General features: G+C 38.6%; 1 protein-coding gene across 4 annotated transcripts in view; it reads right to left on the reverse strand.

Annotated features, from left to right (window-relative positions):
* CLGN (calmegin) overlaps positions 1-22,775 on the reverse strand; it is a 32,314-nt gene extending 9,539 nt beyond the window's left edge. For 2 of the 4 annotated variants that reach the window (XM_074823694.1, XM_074823693.1), the window contains exons 1-11: positions 22,694-22,775; positions 17,211-17,389; positions 16,245-16,315; positions 13,141-13,199; positions 10,721-10,862; positions 9,846-9,927; positions 5,992-6,184; positions 3,947-4,136; positions 3,216-3,329; positions 2,443-2,599; positions 985-1,200 (exon numbers count right to left, since the gene is read on the reverse strand). In XM_074823694.1, the coding sequence (XP_074679795.1) occupies positions 985-1,200; positions 2,443-2,599; positions 3,216-3,329; positions 3,947-4,136; positions 5,992-6,184; positions 9,846-9,927; positions 10,721-10,862; positions 13,141-13,199; positions 16,245-16,315; positions 17,211-17,389; positions 22,694-22,766 (1,476 nt within the window). In that variant the 5' untranslated portion in view covers positions 22,767-22,775. Of the gene's footprint in view, positions 1-984; positions 1,201-2,442; positions 2,600-3,215; positions 3,330-3,946; positions 4,137-5,991; positions 6,185-9,845; positions 9,928-10,720; positions 10,863-13,140; positions 13,200-16,244; positions 16,316-17,210; positions 17,390-18,536; positions 18,563-19,955; positions 20,001-22,693 lie in introns of those variants that run through there. The other 2 variants (XM_074823695.1, XM_074823696.1) reach the window with 2 other exon arrangements.
* Between the last annotated feature and the right edge of the window lie 567 nt (positions 22,776-23,342).

The raw sequence follows: 23,342 nt of genomic DNA on the forward strand, positions 1-23,342 counted from the left end.
GTACATCAGCAACTAAGATAGGAATTTTGAGGGGCACAGTAGAGTGAGGGGACTCAAGGGAATATTTTTTGCTGTTTTGTACAGGTATAGATGCAGGTTTGGACATAAACCCAGACATTCCAGAAAAGGACAAGGTTGTGGGAGGAGGTGGCTTTCCTAATCACACAGGCAGATATGCTGCTGCTATTTGCTCATCCTGTGACAAACAGCAGCTGTCAGGAATCGGCCACATCTGCCACCACAACTTTCCCACAATTGCAGGCCTGCTCTTGCCACTCAAAGAAAACGTAGAACTGTTCAAAAGAAACTGTAGTCAGTAAAGGCAGCCACTAGAGGGGCTCATGATCCTGTATGTCAGGATAAGTTCATCCTACAGCACAGGAAAGAGATCTAGAAAAAAAGCCAGTGGCAGCTGGCCAAGTGCAGTATACAAAGTGTGGATGCACACATAGAAACAGAAGAACAGATGCAGCTCCATAAACATACGTGCACTATTTTTAGAGCTGCATAACATACATCTAAGCAGCCAAAGGCCTAAAACTATTAAACAGAAAAAAAAAATGACTATTTATCCACTCTTCATGGGAGGGAAACATCTAAAGAACATGTATAACAGAATTAGCCACAAGTGAAAAGAAAGGGGGGAAAAAAGAGGTCTTTGAGCGTAACTCACTCAGCTTCTATATGCTGACAGGTAATGAATTTCTAGTATCACTGTGAACAGCAGAAGACAATGTCATTAACTATAATAAAGCAAATTTCTCACTAAGTGTTGAAGTAAAATGTTGCACCCTTTTAATTTCAAGAGGATATTGATCTGGGAAAGGTAAAGCACCAAACTATGAGAAAAAACCTATCAGAGTTAATTATCAAGATTATTAATTGCAGACAAATTAATATTTTGTCAGTATTAATAGACAGAAAATTCTTCCAACACATCTTCCTCACTACTTTTGGCTATCAAGAACACAGTAAAGTTTATACCTCATTAGCACTTGCTACTAATTTCTTCAAGCCCCAGCCATCTGCTGCCCAACGATCTGCTACTTCTTTTTCTGAACATATAATGAAGTTATCAAAGTAGATATCGGATGTCATAGACCAGAGTTCTAAACCAATAGCACTGACAGTGGTCATCTCAAACGGGTGAAGATCTTCAAAATAGTCTGGATTAGGTATTTTCCGAGGGCTCCAGATTCCCTTTCAAGGAAAAAAAAAAAAATGTAATCACATTACCAGTACCTCAGTAAAAAACAAACTGTGAAACAAATTCTAAAATAATTAGAACTCCCTGACTATTTAAAATGCATTCCTTAACAAGATAAGCAGAAGAGTTTAACCTACATAAAAACAGAATTGGAAACAGCCTATAGGATTTTGACAGATGGGTCTCAATTTTCTGGCTTAGGGCAGACCTCTTTTTTTTTTGTCCCTATATGATTACAGTAATAACTGACTGTACAAAGTATCTCCATTCTTCCTAGAACTAGTGATTCCAAGCACAGTCTTTGTAAACTTCTTAGAGTAAGTCTAGGAAACAAACTTCCTAGTACTGCAGAAAAATAAGGCATTAGTATTACTTCTTTCTCTAGTCTCTCCTTGGGCAATATATAATTTTTGCTTTTGCTCATCAATATAGCATATACATTTTTCTAAGGGAAAGGCCAGTATTTTGTAGCTAGTGATGGACTCTTTCGAGGTAAGCATCTATTATCTGGTGGCCTAAGGCTGCAGGGGAACTATGTCCCATGATCCACATGGTCCCTTCCAGTACATATAAACAAACCGACAGCTACTGTAACCAGAAGTGTTAGGGAAAAATTTTAGGGAAGGGAAATTCAGCCTTATGATACCTGCACGAATTTTGTTTACAAATGTGCTTAGGATCTTAAGATCAAAGAAATCAGATTCAAGTACTCCCCAGCTATAATATTAATACAAAGTAAGTCTCTTTAATATCCAACTGATTAGCTCTTATATCTGGAGAGGAGGAGGGGAGTTCGATTATCCAAAATTGATGCTTCCACTAAAATTGAACTAGTAAGTCAATCTGTTTACTGAAATGTTTCATTTTTTTAATTCTAAAAAAGTGTTCATTTAAAAGTCCCACACTTAAAGCCCCAACAAAAGAGAAATATTTCATTAAATAACGTATTCAGAATACAATTCTACACAACATATTTAATAAGCGGTACCACGACAAATCATTGCAAAAGCAACTTTTAACAGATAAAATTGTTGTAATACAGGAAGCATTTCCATTTTCCAGTATACTTAAAGAAAAAAAAGCAAATTAAATACACAAAATCTCAAAGTCTTTAGTGAGGGTGTTGAGACTCATTCTAAAATACACTGTAAAAGAGCCTAGAAAAATATACTACTTTGACTTGCCTGTTTTGTTGAACTCTATCTTTTAACAACAACCTACAATATCGCTATTACCTGATAGTTAGGATTATCTATCATAGGTGCTTTCCATTTTCCTTTATAGTTTGGGTTATTCTTCATGGGACGCACCCAGTGTCCACAACCAGGTGCAGTCTCACACTTTGGATTAGGGATCTGAGGGGCTTCCCACTCCCCATCCATTTCTTCATCCCTACAGAAAAAAAAAATTACAAACAACTGATTTGAGATCGGACTGGTCTAAACACTAGCAGTCAGCCTGAAGTTAGGGTCCATACATATTGTGCTATAACCACCTCAGAATTTTGACCACCTCACAGAACTTTACCCAACAGTATAAACACTTTTAAGGCGTACTAACCCACTTTTTTTTTTTTTAAAGGTCACATGTTCATAATTACCACAGCCTGATTGAATGCATTTATATTCCTGTGTCTGCAGACAGCTTGAAACAGTTCTCCATAAGGTCCTTATAGATCCCTTTAAGACTACTATACCATGATTTCAAGTTACCAACTTAATTGTTTCATAGTTTAACACTGCAGCACATCTTTCAAAAAAGTTCTTCATATTCTTGTTTTGTTTTTATATATTCAGAAAACAAAAGGCAATGGACATGTTCACGTTCTTCTAAAAGCAGCCCCTACAACAAATATTTGGCCATACCTTGCACATTACAACTTACTACCTCAAAAGCCAATGAGATTTGGATTGACTTCTGATCCGCAACTCACAATTTGCCACAGAGAATAGGTGGGTTTACCTGCAAGGCATGTTAACAACCTGCACTTATTGAATCAAGCTCTTACCAGTCCTTTGGTTTTTTTGCATTAGGGTCTGGAACATACTGTGGTTCATCATCAAGCCATCCCTCAGGCTTAACAGCATCAGGATCTTCTATTTTGGAAGGTTCATCTTCGTCCCTTCAATTACAGACTTATGTTAGAAAATACAGCAGCCTGACTTGGAACCAATGTTCTGTTCAGAGGACTGTAACTGGCATGAAAGGCATCATTTTTAAAGGCACAACAGAATTAGACACACTGATCATGAGAATTAGACATCCAATTATCTGTTTATAAATATCTGAATGATACTTACATTCTTTCAGAGTACTACTGAGCCTAGAAATTGCTGCCATCAATTAGCAGGTGTCAGTCAGGTCTTCCCATTAAGTTTTTCCTCCTCTTCCTGAGTTGCCATATGAACAGTAGTTCACACAGAGGAAGTAGAACTCATTGAATGTAAATTAAGATTATGGGGTGATTAAAAACCCCTCTTCCTAATCTTTCAGGTACAGTAATCTTGGTTATTAATTGCAACCACAGAGGGTGCAAAAGCAGCAAAAAGCACAACTTTTATTTCTGTCCTTGTAGCAGATCCTTGTCTCCACCTCAATTATGTTTTCAAACTTCAGTGCTTTCCGTAGTGAAACATATCCCAAGCGTCATTAGCAAAAACCAAAATAAAACCAGTCAAATCTTTCAAATTAATAAACTGCATGTAAAAGGTATTGTACAGATAAAAACATTCTCCTTACCAGTCATCTGGTTTGACAGCATTTGGATCAGGTATTTTTGGTCTCTCATGCCAATCATCAGGCTTCTTATCACTTGGATCCTCTATTTCTTTGGGAGGGTTTACTGGAGGGACCACATCCTCAAGAAGGCTTCCTTTACTGACAACTGTTTGGTCAATTAACATTTCAAACGTATTGTCTGGCTTTAGCACTAAATTGAAGAAATTTGTATTAAACAAAGGAAGCATTCATTTTACAAATATCTTTAACAAAAGCTATATAATAAGCACAGACTTAGACAAATAATAGCAAACAGGATCCTCACGAGCAGAGCAGGAGGCAGACTCCCCACTCAGGTACTGGATCCAGACACAAAACATTAAAGTTGTTACTGCAGGGATGACCAGCATCAGGCCCCCAAAAATGAAGCCTCTAGCAAATTCAACTGCTGAAACATATCCAAGCACATTCTAAAAGGTTTTTCAAAAACCTGCCACCTGGCCAAAATTCTGCTTTATTTATTTATTTATGTGAAAACACACTGACAATGAAAGACAAACCTCTGCCCCAAAAGGCATCTCTGCTACCAAATTACAATTTCACACCTGAAAGCATGGAAACACAAGAACTGCGTCAATACATAGCTGAAGGATCAAAGCAATATCTTCTCTCAGATTCAGATCTCTGACAGCCATTTCCCTCAAATGCCAGACTGCAAATATAGAAAATTTTCTTCAAATGTTTAAGTACTTTAGCAAGTGTGAGTAACTGAGAAGCAAGGGTCATGGAACTGAGCAGTGTCAGACTCAGCAACAGACACTGTATCCAGATCCATTTCTAATACCCAGTGAGCACATTTATAAGTGCTTAACAAGTATCTTCAAATGTCCATTCAACACAGATTATTAATTCAAAGTAAATACTATGCCACTTTTATGACAGTTTTATAAAGATGGGTCATGAAAACCAGAGACTTATGACAGTCTGATAACATCTAATGATGCTCGTGCAGCCTGCAAGTTTCAACAGTATTAAAATATGCATAAATGCAAAAATTAAATTCTCGTATTGCTTTAGATACAAAGAAATGATTTTTAAACTTCTGTTATCAGTCACATAATGCATTAGAGTCATGCAGCTCTATGGAGTCTATTTGAACAACTGTAACAGAATAAACACAATCAGAGTTTAAGTATCTTCAATCATAATTTCTAACGAACAGCCCAAATACAGGAACACATGCATTCCTTTACCACAAGAACAGTGTTTTGTTTCACTTAGTCCTATTACCTAGAAGTGAAAGTTTGCTATGGCACACTACAGTAATCTATTTTAAAACCCAGTAAGTTTTCCCATGGCACAGCAGTTGAACATGCCTTCCATTATTATTTAGTGGAAGGTCAAAAGCACAGTCAATTTTGCCAGACTTGCAGTATGCCGCAGATTAGTCCGTTTTTCTCTGATTGTTTATTCTTCCTCAGAAATTAGAAAAAGGGGGAGAAAAGAACTAAGAAATTAAACTTTCACCTCTGTTATTCTATTCATTGGTATAGAAAGAGATGTCACATGAATTGTAACCAGCCCATATTCATTCATCTTCAGAGATTACCGTAACATATCTGTTCTTGCACTCTGCTGCAGGTGTTAGTGAGAACTCTTAACATGCAGAGGAGTGGCATGCAGCATGCTGCAGATTTAACTGAATGCCTGGGAACTCTGACACCTTCCTAGAATATTGGACAGTTGTGTGTTTTTTAATATCTTAAAAATATTTTTACCATAATAAGTACTGAAAGTATTTATCAATTCTCCATGCTAACAGCTGTCCAGGGTTGATATGTTTTTTCCTGTAATTGAATATTAAACAGCAGCATTTGAAGGCCACTTATGTCCTGCAGTTAAGCCCAGTCGTTAAATCATTTAAGCCCAAATCGTTAAGCAACCATCCCTCAGAATTAAGAGACTACTACAAACAAAAAAGCAGACTCAAATACAAAGCTTCCGTGGACAGAAACACATCTTTAATCCCTCCTTTCCAATTTAAACTTATAAGAATTAAACAATACCAAGAGTATATAGATGCGTCTTCTTGTCCAAATAGAACTTTTTTAGGTCTATGTCAGGACGTTTTGCATGTTTTTCATCGTATTCTCCAGTTTTAGGATTCTCATGTCTGAAGATAAAGTGCAGTTTGTAATCTTCTCCACATTTATCTGGTCCAAACATAATAGTATAAGGTGTTTTGTCAAAAAAGTATTCCTGTAGAAGCAAGAAAGCTGAGCATGTGTTATACAGAACACTTTATGAAGTCATTTTGGGTACTTTTTTTCCTTGATGCTGTGGCATACAGCGTAGTTACCTTTTTCTAAAAGGTAACTGAAAATTGGTAGTGTAAACCATGAAAGGAATTGAACGGTCCTCTTGAGTTGCTGGGTGCTTTCTGTTCTCAGGGAACACACTAACCGTAAAGATCATTTAAGCCTCTTCAAGGAAGATTAATGTATTTATTTAGACCTTACCCTTACGTTAAGTAGAAATGCCCGTCATAAATCAAATCACCCAAATGTATGTTTCTAAAAAACACTGTACTAAAAGATGGAAGGGAACTAGCTACTGTTCTTCATAACAATTCTATTTTTCAATAAAGATAAAACTCAGGATATTATTATCCAGTATTTTATCAGTCTTCTTGCTCCACAGTAATTAACAACAACAGCAACAATAATAAACAACCCTGAAAACACCAGATATAGTTATTCTCCTTCAGAGTATGTTGCATTAAGCTGTTTAGATATGTTAGTATTTATCAACTATTTATATGATTTTTGCATTTGGAATATGCAGTAACATAGTGCCTTATATTCTCAAGCAATTGCTTGAAGGAAGAAGACCACTTGATTTCTGCAAGTTTTCTTCTGGAAAAATATATTTTGACATAAATGTATTGTTTGAAGTGAGTCTGTATTTTTAAATTTTTTTAATGGAAAGTAGAACATTTTTTCTTTATGCACTACAGAAGTGCATGTACTTTAAGTCTGGTCCCTTTTACAACATTGAACAGTTTTAGGAAAATGTCACTGATAAGAATTAACAATAATTAACTGAATATTCTAATAGCAATAAGCATATATACAGCATTGAGACATGTCCAATTTTCAAGTTAAAAAAAAAAAACAAGAAAGAGAGCACCTTGACTCTTTTTAAGTTACTTCATCACACAGACAGTGAAATTCCAAAAACAGTACAGGATGAATTGCGAGCCAGGCCACAAACAGGCAAATTTTGCATTTGTTGTCTTCTGGTTTACCTTCTAGTAAGACGACATATACTGGAGAATTACAGTTTCATGTGTAATTGAGCTGAATATCTTGGTCTCACACCTTCTTTTAAAGTGTAAAACTTTTCAGTTTTACTATGATTTACACTTCTTTCCATTATGAAAGATGTCATGCCTCTAGTTTTCTTACAGTCTGTATTTTTAACACTTATCTATAAGTATTCAAGTTATTTGAGCATAAAACACAAACTGGCACAAATTTTAGGAAAAATGCTTACAAGCAACTTCCTATGCATGTCGCCATCTCCTAGACCCTTGCAGAGGTACATATTATTCCTTATATTCCATTAAGAGTCTTACTGTTAAGTGGCTCTTCCCGACAGCCAGCAGTGTGCCCAGGTGGCCAAGAAGGCCAATGGTATCCTGGCTTGTATCAGAAATAGTGCGGCCGACAGGGACAGGGAAGGGATCTTACCCCTGTACTCGGCACTGGTGAGGCCCCACCTCGATTACTGTGTTCAGTTTTGGGCCCCTCACTACAAAAAGGACATTGAATTACTCGAGCATGTCCAGAGAAGGGCAACAAAGCTGGTGCAGGGTCTGGAGCACATGTCATATGAGGAGCGGCTGAGGGAACTGGGGTTGTTTAGTCTGGAGAAGAGGAGGCTGAGGGGAGACCACATCGCTCTCTACAACTCCCTGAAAGGAGGGTGCAGAGAGCTGGGGATGAGTCTCTTGAACCAAGCAACAAGCGATAGGACAAGAGGGAATGGCCTCAAGTTGTGCCAGGGAAGGTTTAGACTGGATATTAGGAAGCATTTCTTTCCAGAAGGGGTTGTTGGGCGTTGGAATGGGCTGCCCAGGGAGGTGGTGGAGTCCCCATCCCTGGAGGGGTTTAAGAGTCGGGTTGACCCAGCGCTGAGGGATATGGTGGAGTTGAGAATGGTCAATGTTAGGTTAAGGGTTGGACTAGGTGATTTTCAAGGTCTTTTCCAACCTAGATGATTCTGTGACTGCTGGTTTGCAGGTCAGGTCAAGCACTGTCTTGAGCCTGTCCTGAGCAATCTCCTCTTCATTTTGCACGTACACAGGGCATCACACTTCACTGCTGTTCTCCTCAGTACTTTAAAGTCAAGCTTATGACCTCATGGGTGAAGGCAGTAGCAGTAGGCACAGACGTCTCAGGAACAAGAGCACAGACAAAAAAATCTTACCCAGAGAGGAAATGATGAATTCTGCCCACATTCCCGTCACAAGTTTTTTCCAGACTATTCCCTATTGTTTTTTCCACAAGCTTGCCTTTCTAGCTTACCAAATCTTGGTGAGCAAATGGTACAGCTTGATGCATCTCAAACCCAACAACCCCTGTAGCCTATACAGGTTGTAATTGTGATTGCCTTGCAAACTTCTGTCACTATACTACTGAATGTTGGCTCAACTCCACCAATTAGCCACAAACCTGTAGCAGTTAGGGTAGTCAGCTGGCCACAGCAACCTGCTTCATGATTGGAAGTACCCTTATCACTTCATGTTTATATTGCTGAGTCAACCCAAGTTCCTCCTAGCTCACGATGTAACATTTTGAATCCACTCTGGTCATTCCAAGTCTGTCCAAATACATAATCCTATTCTGTAACTGCTGATATGTACCGATAGCACCAGCTCCCATCAAATAAGCTGCAGCAACTGTTCTATTTATCAACCATCCCTCTCTGTCAACACATTTGTGTTGCACAAGCTCCTAGGCCACAAATCACTGCCAGTTCTGAATGTAAAAAAAAAAGTTGCTAAAATACCCTCCATCACAGATTAGACAGCTTACATCTACACCCGAATGTAGTGGCAGAAACGTTAAAAGCAACCAATTTGCATGTGCCAAACAAGCAGCATTTTAAGCCAGAAATACCTGATTGCACCAGCATAGTTATAAAGAGTCTTGCAGACAAGTTTGGAAAGGGCAGGCAAATTCACATGAACATGTTAAGAAACAGTCTACAGAATGGTCCAACATACTAAGGCACTTACGATTTTTCACACCTGATCATTCAGACCTTTTCCTGGGAACAGAGATTCTCCATCACTTTCAGTTTCTAAATCCAAGTCATGGCCCATTCTAAGGTGCCATGTTGTGTGCCATGCAGTAAAAAAAAATTGTTTCACAAGTTACAAGTTGAGATTCTATGGCTTCTATTATTGCAGATAGTCAGACTAAACAGATACAAAAGTCCTTTGTCCTGAATATAAGACATTACTCATGCAGAACTAAGAGGAGTACGTTAATCACAGCAAACTCTTTATTCTAACCTTCTGAAATTCACATTGAGATTTGTGTGAATATAGATCTTAATAGCTTACTCTAAATTTTAGACTACCTACAAGTTTCATTAAAATAAATGGAAATTACTACAATAACAACATTATCAAATATTCCACCAGTAAAAAATGCACAATTCCAAAGGTTTTGTGTATATATAATCAATCATATGTATATTATTATTTTGCCCAATCTTCTGCTTAAACATTCCAGAAGCTTTTAAGAATCTAGGATGCATTAGGAATTAATTTCTTATTGACATTTCACAAGAACAATTACGCATTCCTCAAACAAACCACGGATAGCAAATGTTAAATAAGAGGACATACCAGATTCAAGTCATCACTACTGGAGAGAAGTTTAATATATGCACCACCACAGTCAATGCCTTCTTGAAAATTCACTTCGTATCTAGGCAAAGAGCAAGTTAAAGAAAACATTCCGAATATCAGACAAATTAACTTCTAATCGTGAATACATTAAGCCTGTGTATAAGTCACTACTGTCAAAACACTTCCACAGGACCAAAAGGTTTAATTGACACACAAGCTGATACAGCAGCAATGTCAGTCAAAAGATGCCATGGTAGCAATTGCTACAGTTGGTACCACCAGTAAGAAAAGTTTCAAGTTGGTATCAACCAACATGCAAACATCAAAGCAAAGTAGAAATGGGCAAGAGTTCTAGAAAGTTTGTGCCATCTTTGAAACCGCCCATATGACACACTGAATTTAACCACAAGAGTTATTTGGATGTGTCTAAGTACAACAAAGCAAGTCTGAATAAGAGAAAAAAATTAGTCATATTGCCATGGTGCTCATCATCACTAATAGTGCTATAACACGTTCAAGACTCAAGTTGCTACGCAGAAGTATTCTGTAAGTGAAAAAACACTGTACTCAAACTACATATGATTTAGATCTTTTAGAGTAAGAATGAAAATTAATTAGCTTTTTCAGCAATCTTGTAAAATACTAGATTTCTGTCCAAAAATATTTCAAAAAGAGTTTAAATATCAATTCTTAACATCTGTACTACAATCTTGATTATTAAATCATTCATACTTACAGTTCCGATACCTCTGAATATGATAGATCAATGCTATATAGAAGTCAGTATTTTCTACATGGCTTCACATTACTTTCTTGACTTAAAGATTTTAATAATAATAAATATTAAGTAAGAAATCTGAGGGGCTACTTACTGAACAATCAAAGGTTTCTTATCAAAAATGAATGCTTTTGTTAGCATAGCTGATATTGCATGATGCTTTGCCACCGATTTTAACACTAATCCTCTGTCTCCAGGCACTGTGTTTTCTTTCAGCTCTTCTACTTCCCATCTTCCTAAAACACACACACACACACGAGTCTTAGATAAAAAATGTAGGCTAAAGTAAAGAAATCATAGCCTTGTTGAAAACAAAGAGTTAACAGTAAATAAAGACTAGTTTCCAAAGCAGGGAAGAAATCTTGACACCTGATGTCAGAAGTTAAACAATAATCATCCAATTCATTACTGGTAATTCTACCATGGCTACAAAACATTACTCAAGTCCACTTTACACTTCCCCAAACTAATTCTCCACAGCACTCAAATACCAAAAAAAATAATCATGGTACACAAATTTGCTGCTCACATCTTTTTATCAAATCAGTGACAGAATGTTTTAACCAGTACTCTTCAAGTATTAGAAGCCACTAGAATTCCAGCTCCACAGTTAGATGATAAAATAAAAACTGTGTCATGCCAAAGATCCATCTAACCCAATGTTGTGGCTCAGACAGCAAGGAGGAAAGCAAGCTTAGGGAAAATGAGTGCAAGTAGTTGTAGCAAGAAGGGACAAGCTTATTTTTTTTTTTTCTTTCCCCAAGTAGCTGTTTCTACAGCAGTAAAAATCCCAGTTTCATAACTGTTATAGCCAAAAAAATAAAATCATCAAAACCTCAGCTTTAGGTGTAAAACAGAATTTTCCAACTGAGAAAAAAACCAAACAGCCATGGACTCCAAAGTAGTAAACCACATCCCTACTATAATCCACCATAAAACAATGAAATAGAATAGAAAAAACATACACATTTAACAATGTTTTTACATCACAAAATTTAATTACGTTTATTACACAAACCTGTAGCATGTGTGAACATCCACTGGATTTGTGCTTAATTGCAATATTGTATGAAAGAATCAATACATTTTAGATATGTCACTTTATTTAAGCCTAATGCTTGCATTGCTAATATAGAGACTGCTTCAAAGCTCTGTTTCATATTTAATGAGTTTTATTGTAAAAATCTATTTCAGCCTTGAAACACTGGCAGATAATTAAAAAGATGCCTACGCTTTGGGTATGCATAGCTCTATACAGAAAAGCCCACTCTCCTATTTCACCAGAAAGGTATTAGTTCTAGCCAATTAAGATAATGCTAGCTCTCAATATTTTGAAGATGACACTGTTAAACAAGGGAGGAAAATTCCCTCCTCTTCAGTAGTGTTCCTTCCTGGAAACTAAGACCAAGCAATAATGCCAGACAAAACAACAAGACCAGAAAGAAAAATTAAATTGGAAAATAGTTCAAAAGTCTGTTCAGCCCAGACTTTGTTCATGTTGAATTGTCCAACAAATACAACTGTTTTGACATGAGAGATGTTTTCTATCTAATATGAGGTCAAGTAATCAGAGAGACCTCAGTTCTCATAAGCACCTCATCTGTATGGATATGTCCCCTGCAACTTCTTTATTTTTATCAGATATTTCTGGTAACTGCTAAACCTAAAAACATCTCTTCTGTGTTGTTTTGCACACCGAATTCTTAGAAGTTACGTTTGCTTACCACTTTCTATTAACATTAACTGATTTGACATAAGAGCAGTAGGAAATACTTTTGCAGCAGAAACTTCTTCTGTTTTCCCCACTTTCTCTTGAATGAAATAAATTCAGGTTGCAAAATTATTGCCACACATCACACATTTGTCAAATGGTTTAAAGTTACATTCACGCAGGCAATGCTAGCCTAGGAATTTATAAGTCAAATGCAAACCCCAATGATAAAAACCATCTAAACAACTTCATTATTACTTTCCAAATTATTTTTAGACTACTGTAGGAATAAACTGTACAAGAACCACTGGAGAACCCTACATTCAAACACAGAAAACCTGAAAAAGTATTTTAAAAGAAAAACATCATTCAGTTTAACTTTTTTTGTTTCAGAGACTAGCCTGGGAGACCAAGTCACAAATCAGTAGGAACATGCTGCTTTAGAAACACGTTTAACAACTGAAATTGAAGTGGTAAATCTCTGACAATTTCATAGAAAGTAGTTCTCAGGAAGCACTATTGATAAACCATCAATACTGAGTGTTCAGGTGCCAGAAGGTGTTCTAGTATCATTCGCTGCAATAGATTGTTGGGATGACAAAAAAATTATCCTCATGCTAAGTAACCCAATGAGCAACATTTCACATCTCAGTGTCAGGATAACAGTCATTATATAAACTACCATTTTTGACCTAAGTCATCTAGGTTTTCAAAGCTAAGTTCAGTGTAAGGGGTAGCTATTCCTCAAAGAGCAACAGAACATCAGAAACTATATAGTGGAAGTTAACATTAAAACTGCTTACCATCATATTTAGCAATGTTATCATCTGTGTCTTCCTTCTTGGTTTTAGACAACACCCACCTAAATCAAAAAGTGTACCAGTCATTGAACTATCTGTGCACAGCTGTATTATTTAATAAGCACAGCAAAACCAGCTTTTGCTTCCAGGCTGTGAACCTGTGATAATGATTTTGACAGTCAGCATCATGGAACTGTGTGTAGTTCAAAGAACATGAAGAGAAAAATTAAAATAAGTTAGTCTAAAATAGCATTTCAAAATACTTCCTAAGCATGTAAACGAATATACAATTATAACTCTATAAAGTAATTCAAATATTCTGAATAAACTTCAGGTTTTTATACAAGCTAAGTTTGGCAAAATGTTACAGTATTATGTAAGCATATAACGTCAAAGATACACAGAAAATAGCAAGGTTTGAGTGTAAAACCTTCAATATGACAAAGAAAAAAAAAATCACCCAAAGAAACCTTAACACTATCTGACCATAACAGTACACATGCACAGCAGAGGACAAAAGGAAGAGGGACAAGTGTCCAAATGACAAATGCAATTATGCACTGAACAGATTCCAGTCATACTGCACGTAGGGGATCCCAACAAAGCAAACTCCTGATCTTCTTGATACTATGAAGAAGGCAAACTCAGTTTACCAAATTGATTTTACCAAAAAGATGTGCACATACCCTACACACAAAGTGTTGATTTGGAGGAGGAAAAAAAAAAGGGGGGGGCAGAAAAAAGGGCAATCCACCCTCATCTGCTCATACAGTGGTTCTATTCCAAGCCCTGCACAGCAATATCTTAAGCCAACAGTGCCACTGAACTCTTCATTCTATCACATAAAATACTACATTCTCATGATTAATTCTGCAAAGAACTATTTTCATTCATTCTGAACTATCCTCTGCATGGACTATTTCAGGGATGAGTATCTTTTCTGCTTGAATTTCAGTCAGATTTGTTCACTGTTAACAGAGATGCTGGAAAAGCTCCACAATATAAATGGCATCATTAGATCCTTGGTCTACCAGGAGAAAGACCAATGAGGAAATAAAAGATCTCTACAAGTCGTGCAGAAGATTTTCAAAGTCCATTCTCAAAAAAGCTACTCTATTCTGGTGATTTACTCAGTCTATTTATATGTACTCTTTTTCTCAATTTTAGGGAAGAAAGGCAACATGCTGCTTATTTTCTCATGTATCTTCATTCCATACTTGTTACTCTTATGTAAATTATGTACAGCTAGACCAAAAAATCCCAAGCATTGTAGCTACAGCTTTGAATATTAGATTTAGTAGGAAGACAAGCTAATCTTTGAACAGATCTCAGAAAGCTAGAAGTTGGGATGAATTATATCATTCAAGTATCCCAGTTAAGTTTTTGCATTTGTTAGACAAGTTTTTCAGTTGTTTGGTTTTCTTTTTTTTTTTTAACAACCATTATCACCTCTTCTATTTAATAATTTTTCCTGTCATCATTGGTACTGCTTTTGTACTGCACTTCTTAACATTTAGAAGTGATGTATCATTAAGACAAGTGATACACTGAAGACGGGAGCTTAACTTATTTTCCTTCTACATTTGGTCTAAATATGTAACAAAAAATAAGAAAATATGAATGAACAAAAATGTGAGTAATGACAGATTAATGTTCAGTGGCCTGAAGTTCCCTGTAACTCTACAGAAGAGAACAGTATAGAAACAATCAGAAAAAGGAAGGAAGATTCACTCTTACAAAAGTTACTGGTGTCAGCTACCATGTTATTTTGTTTACAGTTTAAATTGTGCACCCTCAATATGTCTTATGATGATATAACCTCACTCCTACAGTAACTGGATCTCAGACTTCTCACAGGAAGTAAAAAACAGGTAGCTTTAAGTTCTACCATAATGAACATATCCTATTGCCTCTCCTTTCACCTCTCTGGCTTTTCACAGGAGAAAGAGGGGTTTTTTCCATCAATTTTAGTAACATATGAAAACACCTTTTTTCACAATTCTTCACAAATCAGGAGATAGCCCTTTTGTTCCAGAGCACCAAAGTATACAGGAAAGAAATATACCAGTAACCAGACCTGATTTGTCATTAAAAACCAGAGACTTACTTTCACATTTTAAAACCTTTTCTCATAACAACAAAGTACTCTAACAACTCATCACACCAGATCTTACTAAAGAGATTTCTACTGCATTCACAGGTTCTGCCTGGATGCATGCTTACTTAACTTGAGCCAGTGACAGTATGCCAACCTGGCTTTATTCAAAAAAGAAAAGTTAGTGATCATGCAGACGACATTTGGTACTCAATTGATTTTCTTTGATATTCTACACCCTTTACACATCTGAGCTAGAAAGAGGACTGAAAGCCAAGTCTATTCCAGAAATAAATTATATTCACTCTTACTGACAGTGTGTTGGTGGCAACTGACTATAGCTCACAATACACACCTTTTCATTGAGCAACACCCAGTAACAGTTACACCTTACACCGCTATACTGTTGGAAGAAAACTTGTAAAAATTTCTGGCTTAAGAATTGAGATAAACCTGAACATTTTTCTAAAATTTCAATGCAGTAAGGTCAAACTACCTAGGAACACTTCAGTAGTCTCATAAATACCTAACTCTTATTGAGTATGGGAGGCAGTACAATAAATTAATAAAATATCTGCTAAAAAATGCCTTCCCCAATAGAGGTTTTATCTATAACGCTGAAGGCGCTGCCTTCCTACACACACCTAAGCGCATGTCAAGAGGAAGAAAGAGTTTGTGACTGCAGTGTAATGGCTACGCAATTCACCTTGCAGCTAGTTAAACTCAGCTGGCCAAATCCTTACATAATACTATTTTTCTTAATGTCCATTAACCCAGAGTTTATTAAAAGCTTCCTTAAAAGACAAAAAATAGCAACATACCCGAAATGTTAACTGCCTGACTTAACATTATGATGCATCTGGAGCAAGTATTACCAGCCTTCCCAATTCTAACCCCTGTAAAAATTAATTTTTATAAAGATACTAGCAGAAAAATGAATACAAAATAAGTCCTGCCACTAGAAGCTAAACTGCTGAAAGTAGAAGTGTATAGTTTTAAGGCATAAACTTACCCGGCCAATACTCCATCAAAGGTTTCTGTAAAATACACTTCCCCAGTTGGCTTAGGAGTCTGGTACACAATCTAGAAGACACATACAGATACATGCTCTAACATAAATCTGAAATACACCATCATACCTCCAGAAGTAGTCCACCCAGAGATCACCAGATTTTGTTCATTAGAAACATCTAGCAGCATAAAACACCTTCCCGCCCACCTGTGTACCCGCCCCACCATTTCTACAGTTTGGGTGCATCTCTCCAACAGTAAGCAATTTCACATCTGTAAATTTTAAAAATTGCTTCCTGTGTTCAAAGCTCATAACTTAAGTAGTCACACATCTTGTGTGTAACAAAAACCCAGAAAAAATACAGAACTTGCACCAATTCTCTGCTTCCTCTCTACTTCTTTCTATACATGTTTTCCACTCTTCAGTTTTCCTGTCTACTTAGCACATTACAGTTGGGCTACACAGTAAAAAGTTGAAAAAACAATTTATGAATATTGCCCACATCTATTATGAAGTACAGCATAACAAATGCAGAAAGATTTTCTGGGAATAAAGATGGTGTCAAAGGGCAGCTGTGATGAATGAAATCACGAAAGTGGTCTAAAGTCAAAATCTCAGTAAGACCAAGATGCTTTCTGCTTTCTTCTCTAGAAATCTCAGGTTAGGACTTACAACAAAAGGTTCTGTATCTAGATTGAAGCACAGACTAGCAAAACTTTCTTCGTGACTATCTACCACAGGCAGGAGATCTGATTTTACACTTTGGCATAGTAGAATCATTCATTAAGCTTGTCCTACATCTCACACACAGCAACTGAAAAACTCAAACTGGTGGGTCTGACACCCCACTCAGTCAACTGCGTGTTAACTCTTTTTTAAAAGCATTTGTCCACAGATTTGTCTACTAGTTATAACCATATATCTTATAATTAAACAAGCTTTAAATAAAGACTTCTGCAAGCTTACCCCTAAGGAAGATGTATCTCTGTCAATATCAGCTTCTTGAGACTGCTTGTCAAAATCCTCCACTTCAACATCTACATCCAGAGTTTCTTCGTTTTCAGTTTCTGCAGTCACTGAGCTAATTATCAGAACACCTAAGCACAGCCAGTCCCACTGGAAGTGCATCCTGGTTATCTGAAGAACTGAAAGTTTTAAATTTTAAATATCATTGCAAGGATATTATCTATACTATTTCAATTTTACCCCAGACTTTATCTACAAAAGAAGTAGTGCATTAAAATAGTAAGAAATAAATATCATAAATTATTGTCACTATAGTATTTTAGTAAAGTGCTATATCTTAATTTGAAAAATTTCTTACTACACAGCCCTGGCTCAGACTCTTTTTTCTCTTCCTGCTGTTCCTATGGAAGTGCTTGTGGCCTGTTCCCTTATCTTGCCAGGCCACAAATCTAGCAAGAATTTGACTGCAGTATATAACCATTTGCACGGGCAGGATGAAAGAACAATCACAAAACCACAGATTAAATGCAAAGAGTAAATTTATTCTCGTTATCTCACAACCTGGGAGATCTCCTCAGCAGCACCTGGGCAGAAGCACACAGGCACCGTGGAGCTTGGTCCTTGCTAGACAGAAAGAGAAGAAAGGAAAGATCTCCAACCTGCTGCTTTCACCTGTATCTATCAGGGATTTTTGCAGGTGTACTTTTCCCCTGTGCTTTTATCTTTCCTAAAGCAGGGCAGAAATCTCAAGGATGTTCGATAAGGTGCCTCCAAGTCTCTCACAGGCCTGTGTTACCTAAACGCAGACATCCTACCCATCAAGCACACAAGGCTAATCAACAACTAGTATGATATATGTATTTTTTGACAACCCAGCTGCAAGTCACTTGAGCATGTTTACAGTCCTCATCACCAATCTTCCATTGTATTCCCACAGCGTTTTTAAGAACTAAGTAAGACCGCTTTAATTTTTCTCATTCCTTAACAATCTGAACAACTAATAAAATTTAATCAGTCTCTACAGTGCAACAAAAAGTAACATCCCTTTCATTAGGGAAAAGACAACTGATAAATTTAGGATGTATTATTACCCATCACCAGAATTACTCATTTGTATTTGGCTTGCCTACATTTAGATGAGTGCGGAGTTTATATCAACTCCATCTGTAAGTGTCAAAAGAAAGTATAAGATTGTTTCAGAAAATATTTGTTTCAAAATTACCCAGTAAGCACAAAAGTTTAAGCTTAAATGTAAATATTTTTCTAATTTCAGGGAAACCTGAAAAATCTTTAATCTGTGTGTTAGTATCAATAGCACGTACCTACCCCAGCCTCTCAATCTAATCTGCTGAAAAAAAAGAGTAGATTGTGTCCAGTATTTTTTGCTTCACACCTGTAACATATACAAACCCAGTTTTGTATGAAGAGTATGCAGTGGTTTGAGGCAGTGTACTATCAAGCATATGCTTACGCAAGTTTACTCAATGGTCTTACCAAAAATGCTTTTGCCTGAATTTGGAAATAGAAGGAAAATAGATTCTAGATAACACTGCACAGGTATTTATCCTTTGGTTCTTACTAATTTCTATCCATAGTACGTTTAAAAAGAAAGGCAAATACTGATATTTAGTTTGCCATTGTAAGACATTCTCAAACCTTGCATTACTTCTAGCCACTACTAATCATATTAAATATTCTGCTACTGAGGTGCTTTCTGCATCTGAGAAAGCAGAAACCTTCTTAGTCACATCATCACTCTAGAGATTAAATTGTTTACCACTACAACCCTAAATATTCCAGCAATTCAAGATACCACCTTATACTGGAACTGTGAGTCTCTTTCTTCCTGGCTTTGTCAGATTTGCTAAGCAATTCAAACATTAGAATCACAACAATAATTATTCATCATTCAGTTTATAACACCTGCAAGTTATATCAAGTAACACATACAGAGATCAAACAGTATCAGGGCTAAAAAACCCCACATCCCTGTATGACTGTACTACAAATGTCAGAAAGTAAATCAAATTATTTTTTCCTTATTCCTTTTAAAATCTATTAGTTCAATATTGACTGCACTGATTATATTTAGAGCCAAAACCCAGAAGTATTGCAAGGAAGTGTTTCACACACCAAGATTACACATCAAGATTAGGAAATCATCAAATGCCTCCCTTCTTGGGACAAACACCAATTTCCCACAAAACGACATTAATTATGTTACCATTCTTTTTTTGCTCCCCCACTATTATCCAGAGTCCATGTCATTCTTTGCAGCATTTTTCACCATGCCATGCATTTTGCTGGAGTCTATAGTTCCCTCTTTTCTCAGTTATTACAGTGATACATCTCAGAAGTTATCTGCAAGTTTTACTAGGGTTTTTTTGGGTTTTTGTGGTTTTTGTTTTTTTGGGTTTTTTTTAATTTTAGTTAAAAACTACAGATATTGTTAATTCATAGACTTCCCTGGCCAATTCTAGAACTTAAAATAATCTTGCCCTGAAGATTTAAAGTCATTCAGTTTATCATATGTGAACATTCAATCTTTTGGCGTACTTTTGAACACCTTTGTCTGGAGGCTGTCACACTTCTTTTCACCACCCCCATTTTCTTGTTTATCATTGTATTAGGACAAACAGCTGACCAATTTCGTATCAATACCTTCCGGGACTCCTTAGCTCTTAGCTAAAGTGGCATTTATTAATCAGGTATTAAACTTGCTTTTTCAGTATAAAACTTGCCTACCTTACTTCAGCTAGTTTGTCACGCAGATCATCTGCCCCTCTTCTCCTAAAGCAGATGGAGATACATGTTTCTTTGTCAATACATTTCAGGTGTATTTTGCATACGATCCAAAATGCCTTTCACTTATGTAGCCACAATTTTACTGTAATTAGCTGCATCCACTTTTGTCCCATACTCAGACTAGCAAGGGCATCCAAGAAATCCGACTAGTACTCACCTTTCCATGCACTTCACTTCCAGAACTCCTAATGCTTTCACTTCATGACAAGTCTTATCACTATCCCCCAATCCTAGCCTAGGACACTCCTAATTTCATTCAGTCTTCAATTATATCTCTTAATTTTCCCTCCAAGAAGAGAAGGCACCCTTTTGATCTTTGACTTTTTGACACACTTTTAGAATAACATATTTCAGTGTTTCTGGGATTATCAAGAACAATTACAGTTATCACTCAATTGCCAGGCAAAGATGGTTTTAAACAAGACCATTACATCTTTTACTTTTGTGAACTCTGCCAGCACTACAGTCTGAGAATGTAAAATAAATCTTTCAACTAAGCTGAAGAAGAGTTTCTTCTCTCAAAATAGAACTTCACACTACACATTTAATTGTCTTTAAAACCTACTGAACTTTCCTAATTAACACATGAAGACCTCTGAAAAACTTCTTATTCTTTACTCAAGGTGTCCATAAAAACATGCCATAAGGATCCCCACTGTTAAAAGTTCCTCAGCAGAACAAATTAAGTTATTCCAGTCTATGGCACTCACACAAACACTGAACATGTTTACAAACCACCCTTCAGGGAGCTACTGCAAATAGGTAATTGTAAAGCCATACATCTTGACAGTAGCTTCAATCAGGAATGTGATATAGGTATAGTATGACTCATGAGAGAACTGGATAACCGTTCTTCAGTTTGAAAAGATGTAATCATAGAAGTTGAGTCACAGAAATTCATCCAGTAATAATTCACCTCCAAAACGGGCTTCCCAATTGTTCCTTTTGGGATGGGCAGCTTATATTCAGCTTTCTCTAGATAAATACACTGACAATTCTGTCATATATATATATATAAGTTCAGATCCGTAATTTTAAACTTAATTTTTGCACATCTTGATCACGCTTTACCATGGGAACATGGGTAACTACCACACATCTATGCATCAGAAGAGACATGTGAGCCAGCAGTACTATTGCAAAGCATGCTCTTGGGACCAGCAACAGTGCTGCAACATCAGCATAATATTGCACCTAAAGCAACGAGCCACTGTTTCTGAGACACGTACTAGTATTTAGAAAAGACAACAAGCATAAACTGAAAGAACATTCTGAGTATTAGAATTTTTTTTCCCCATGAAGGCAGGCAAGCAGCGGTACAGGCCACCCAGTCTCAGTCCTTGGGGTTTTCCAAGACCAACGAGATAAAGCTCTGAGCAACCTGAACTGGCCTCCAAGCTGACCCTGCCGAGAGCAGCAGATTGGAGTAGAGACCTCCTGGGGTCTCTTCCCACCAGAACGATTTGATTTCTGCAGGTGGTTGCACAGCGCAAGCATGTCAAATCTTCAGACCTCTGCACCATGTCTGTTGCATATTCTACCCATTAAATTAATGGCACTGTTATTCCACTTGATGCAGATCTAACCAGAGGTCAGGATCTTTCAGAACTTTTCCCTGGGCTCTGAAGAGGGTCATGCCTTTTTCACAAAACTCTCTCCGAGTTCTGTGTTCTCAAACAGAAGGGAGTACCACTGCCATTAACAGCCTTTCTCACTCAGGTCTAAAGCTCCTGCATCCGGTACCAACACAGGGGCTTTTCCTACGGCCAAGCACCAATTCCATCCAGGGCAACAGAAAGTGGGGTTTTCCCCACACACACCCCCCCTTGTTCCACCCATAACCACGTGCTGCCTTACTCCTCACCCACAGAGTTGCACTGGCATCAACCTGACCAAAGACACATCGAGCTCAAACTGCTCCATGAAAAGCATCCAGGAGTTCTTACACAACTTTTTATTTTGTGTGAAAATTGTACTTTCCTATCTTTTGATGAAGCGTTAAAAACATTGTACTGAAATGAATGTGTAATTTAGCCATTACTCAAGCTATTTCGTTACTAGTTAATCTGAGTGAAAGCTCCAGGAAGAGGCTGTTTTTCCAATTTGAAAAACAAACAACAAAAAAACAAAAAGAGTTTGAGTCCAGCGGCCGTTCGGCGTTCAGGCAGTGCTCAGCACGAACCCGCTTCCCGCATTTTTATAGGAGGACGGCTTTTCAGAACACCGCGAAAGGAGGACCGGCCGCCGCCGGAGCACCCCCCTCCAGCTGCCCCCGCCCCGCGTAGCCACGGGGGCCGCGCTCCTCCGACGAGGCTCCCCCAAAACCCACCGCCGGGGCCACCGGCCGGGAGGGGCGGGCGAGCCGGAGGCGCCCACAGCCCAGGCTCGCGCTTCCCGCCCTCCCGAGCTGCCAGTAACGCGAGGAGCCCCCACACGGCCGCTGACCCACCACCACACGCGGAGCGCCGCCGGACACCCGCCCTCGCACCTGCCGGGAAGGGGACGGGCGCTGCAGGGGGCCCACACGCACCCTCCCGCCGCCGCGGGCCCAGGCGGCCGCCGCTCTCCCCCCCGCCCTAGTTATCAAACACCGCAACGCACAGAGCATCCCCCCGGCGTAGGACGAGAGGCGGCCGCAGCGGCAGCCGGTCCACCCCAGCCCCTGCCCGCGGATTTACCGGCAGCGAGGTCCCCTCCGCGGTCCGTTAGCCAAACCCGGCCGCGGCTCCCTGAGCACCGCCGGCCGCGCATGCGCGCCGGACGCCGAGGAGCAGGTGCCGCCGTTCCGGCCGAGCCAATCAGAGCGCAGCAAGGCGTGGCCCGGCCCGGCCTGGCCCAATCCCCGTGCGCACCGCGCGACCTCAACAAGGCGCTGCGGCGCGGGGGTGGGCGGGACGGCGGGCAGCTAGCCCCGCCAATCGAGGGCCCCCTCCGTGCGGCCTGAGCCAATCGCGGCTCGGCCCGCGAGCGCCCGAGCCAATCACCCGGCAGCACCTTCCCAGGCTGGCGCTCGGCTTCGGCCCGGCGACGCCGACGGGCCCGACGCGGGGGAGGTTTTCCCGCCACAATCTGCCTCTGCCTCGCCTTGAGGGAAGGTTGCTAGGAGAGACAAAAAATTCAATTACGTGGAGTGTGGCGTGCACCCGCCTGTGGCTTATTTTAGATAGACTTTGCTGTCATGGCCACAACCGGTGGGGCCTTACCTTTACACATGGGGAGTAGCATGGTGCTCCACACACCTGTGGCCAGTGCTCAGGCCAGAAAAAGGGCTTTTTGTCCACCACTAATGAGAGCAATTTAGCTCAAATGAACAAAACCCCTTTATTA

The sequence above is a fragment of the Strix aluco genome, chromosome 4 (assembly GCF_031877795.1).
Source record: "Strix aluco isolate bStrAlu1 chromosome 4, bStrAlu1.hap1, whole genome shotgun sequence".
In the NCBI taxonomy this organism is placed as follows: Eukaryota; Metazoa; Chordata; class Aves; order Strigiformes; family Strigidae; genus Strix; species Strix aluco.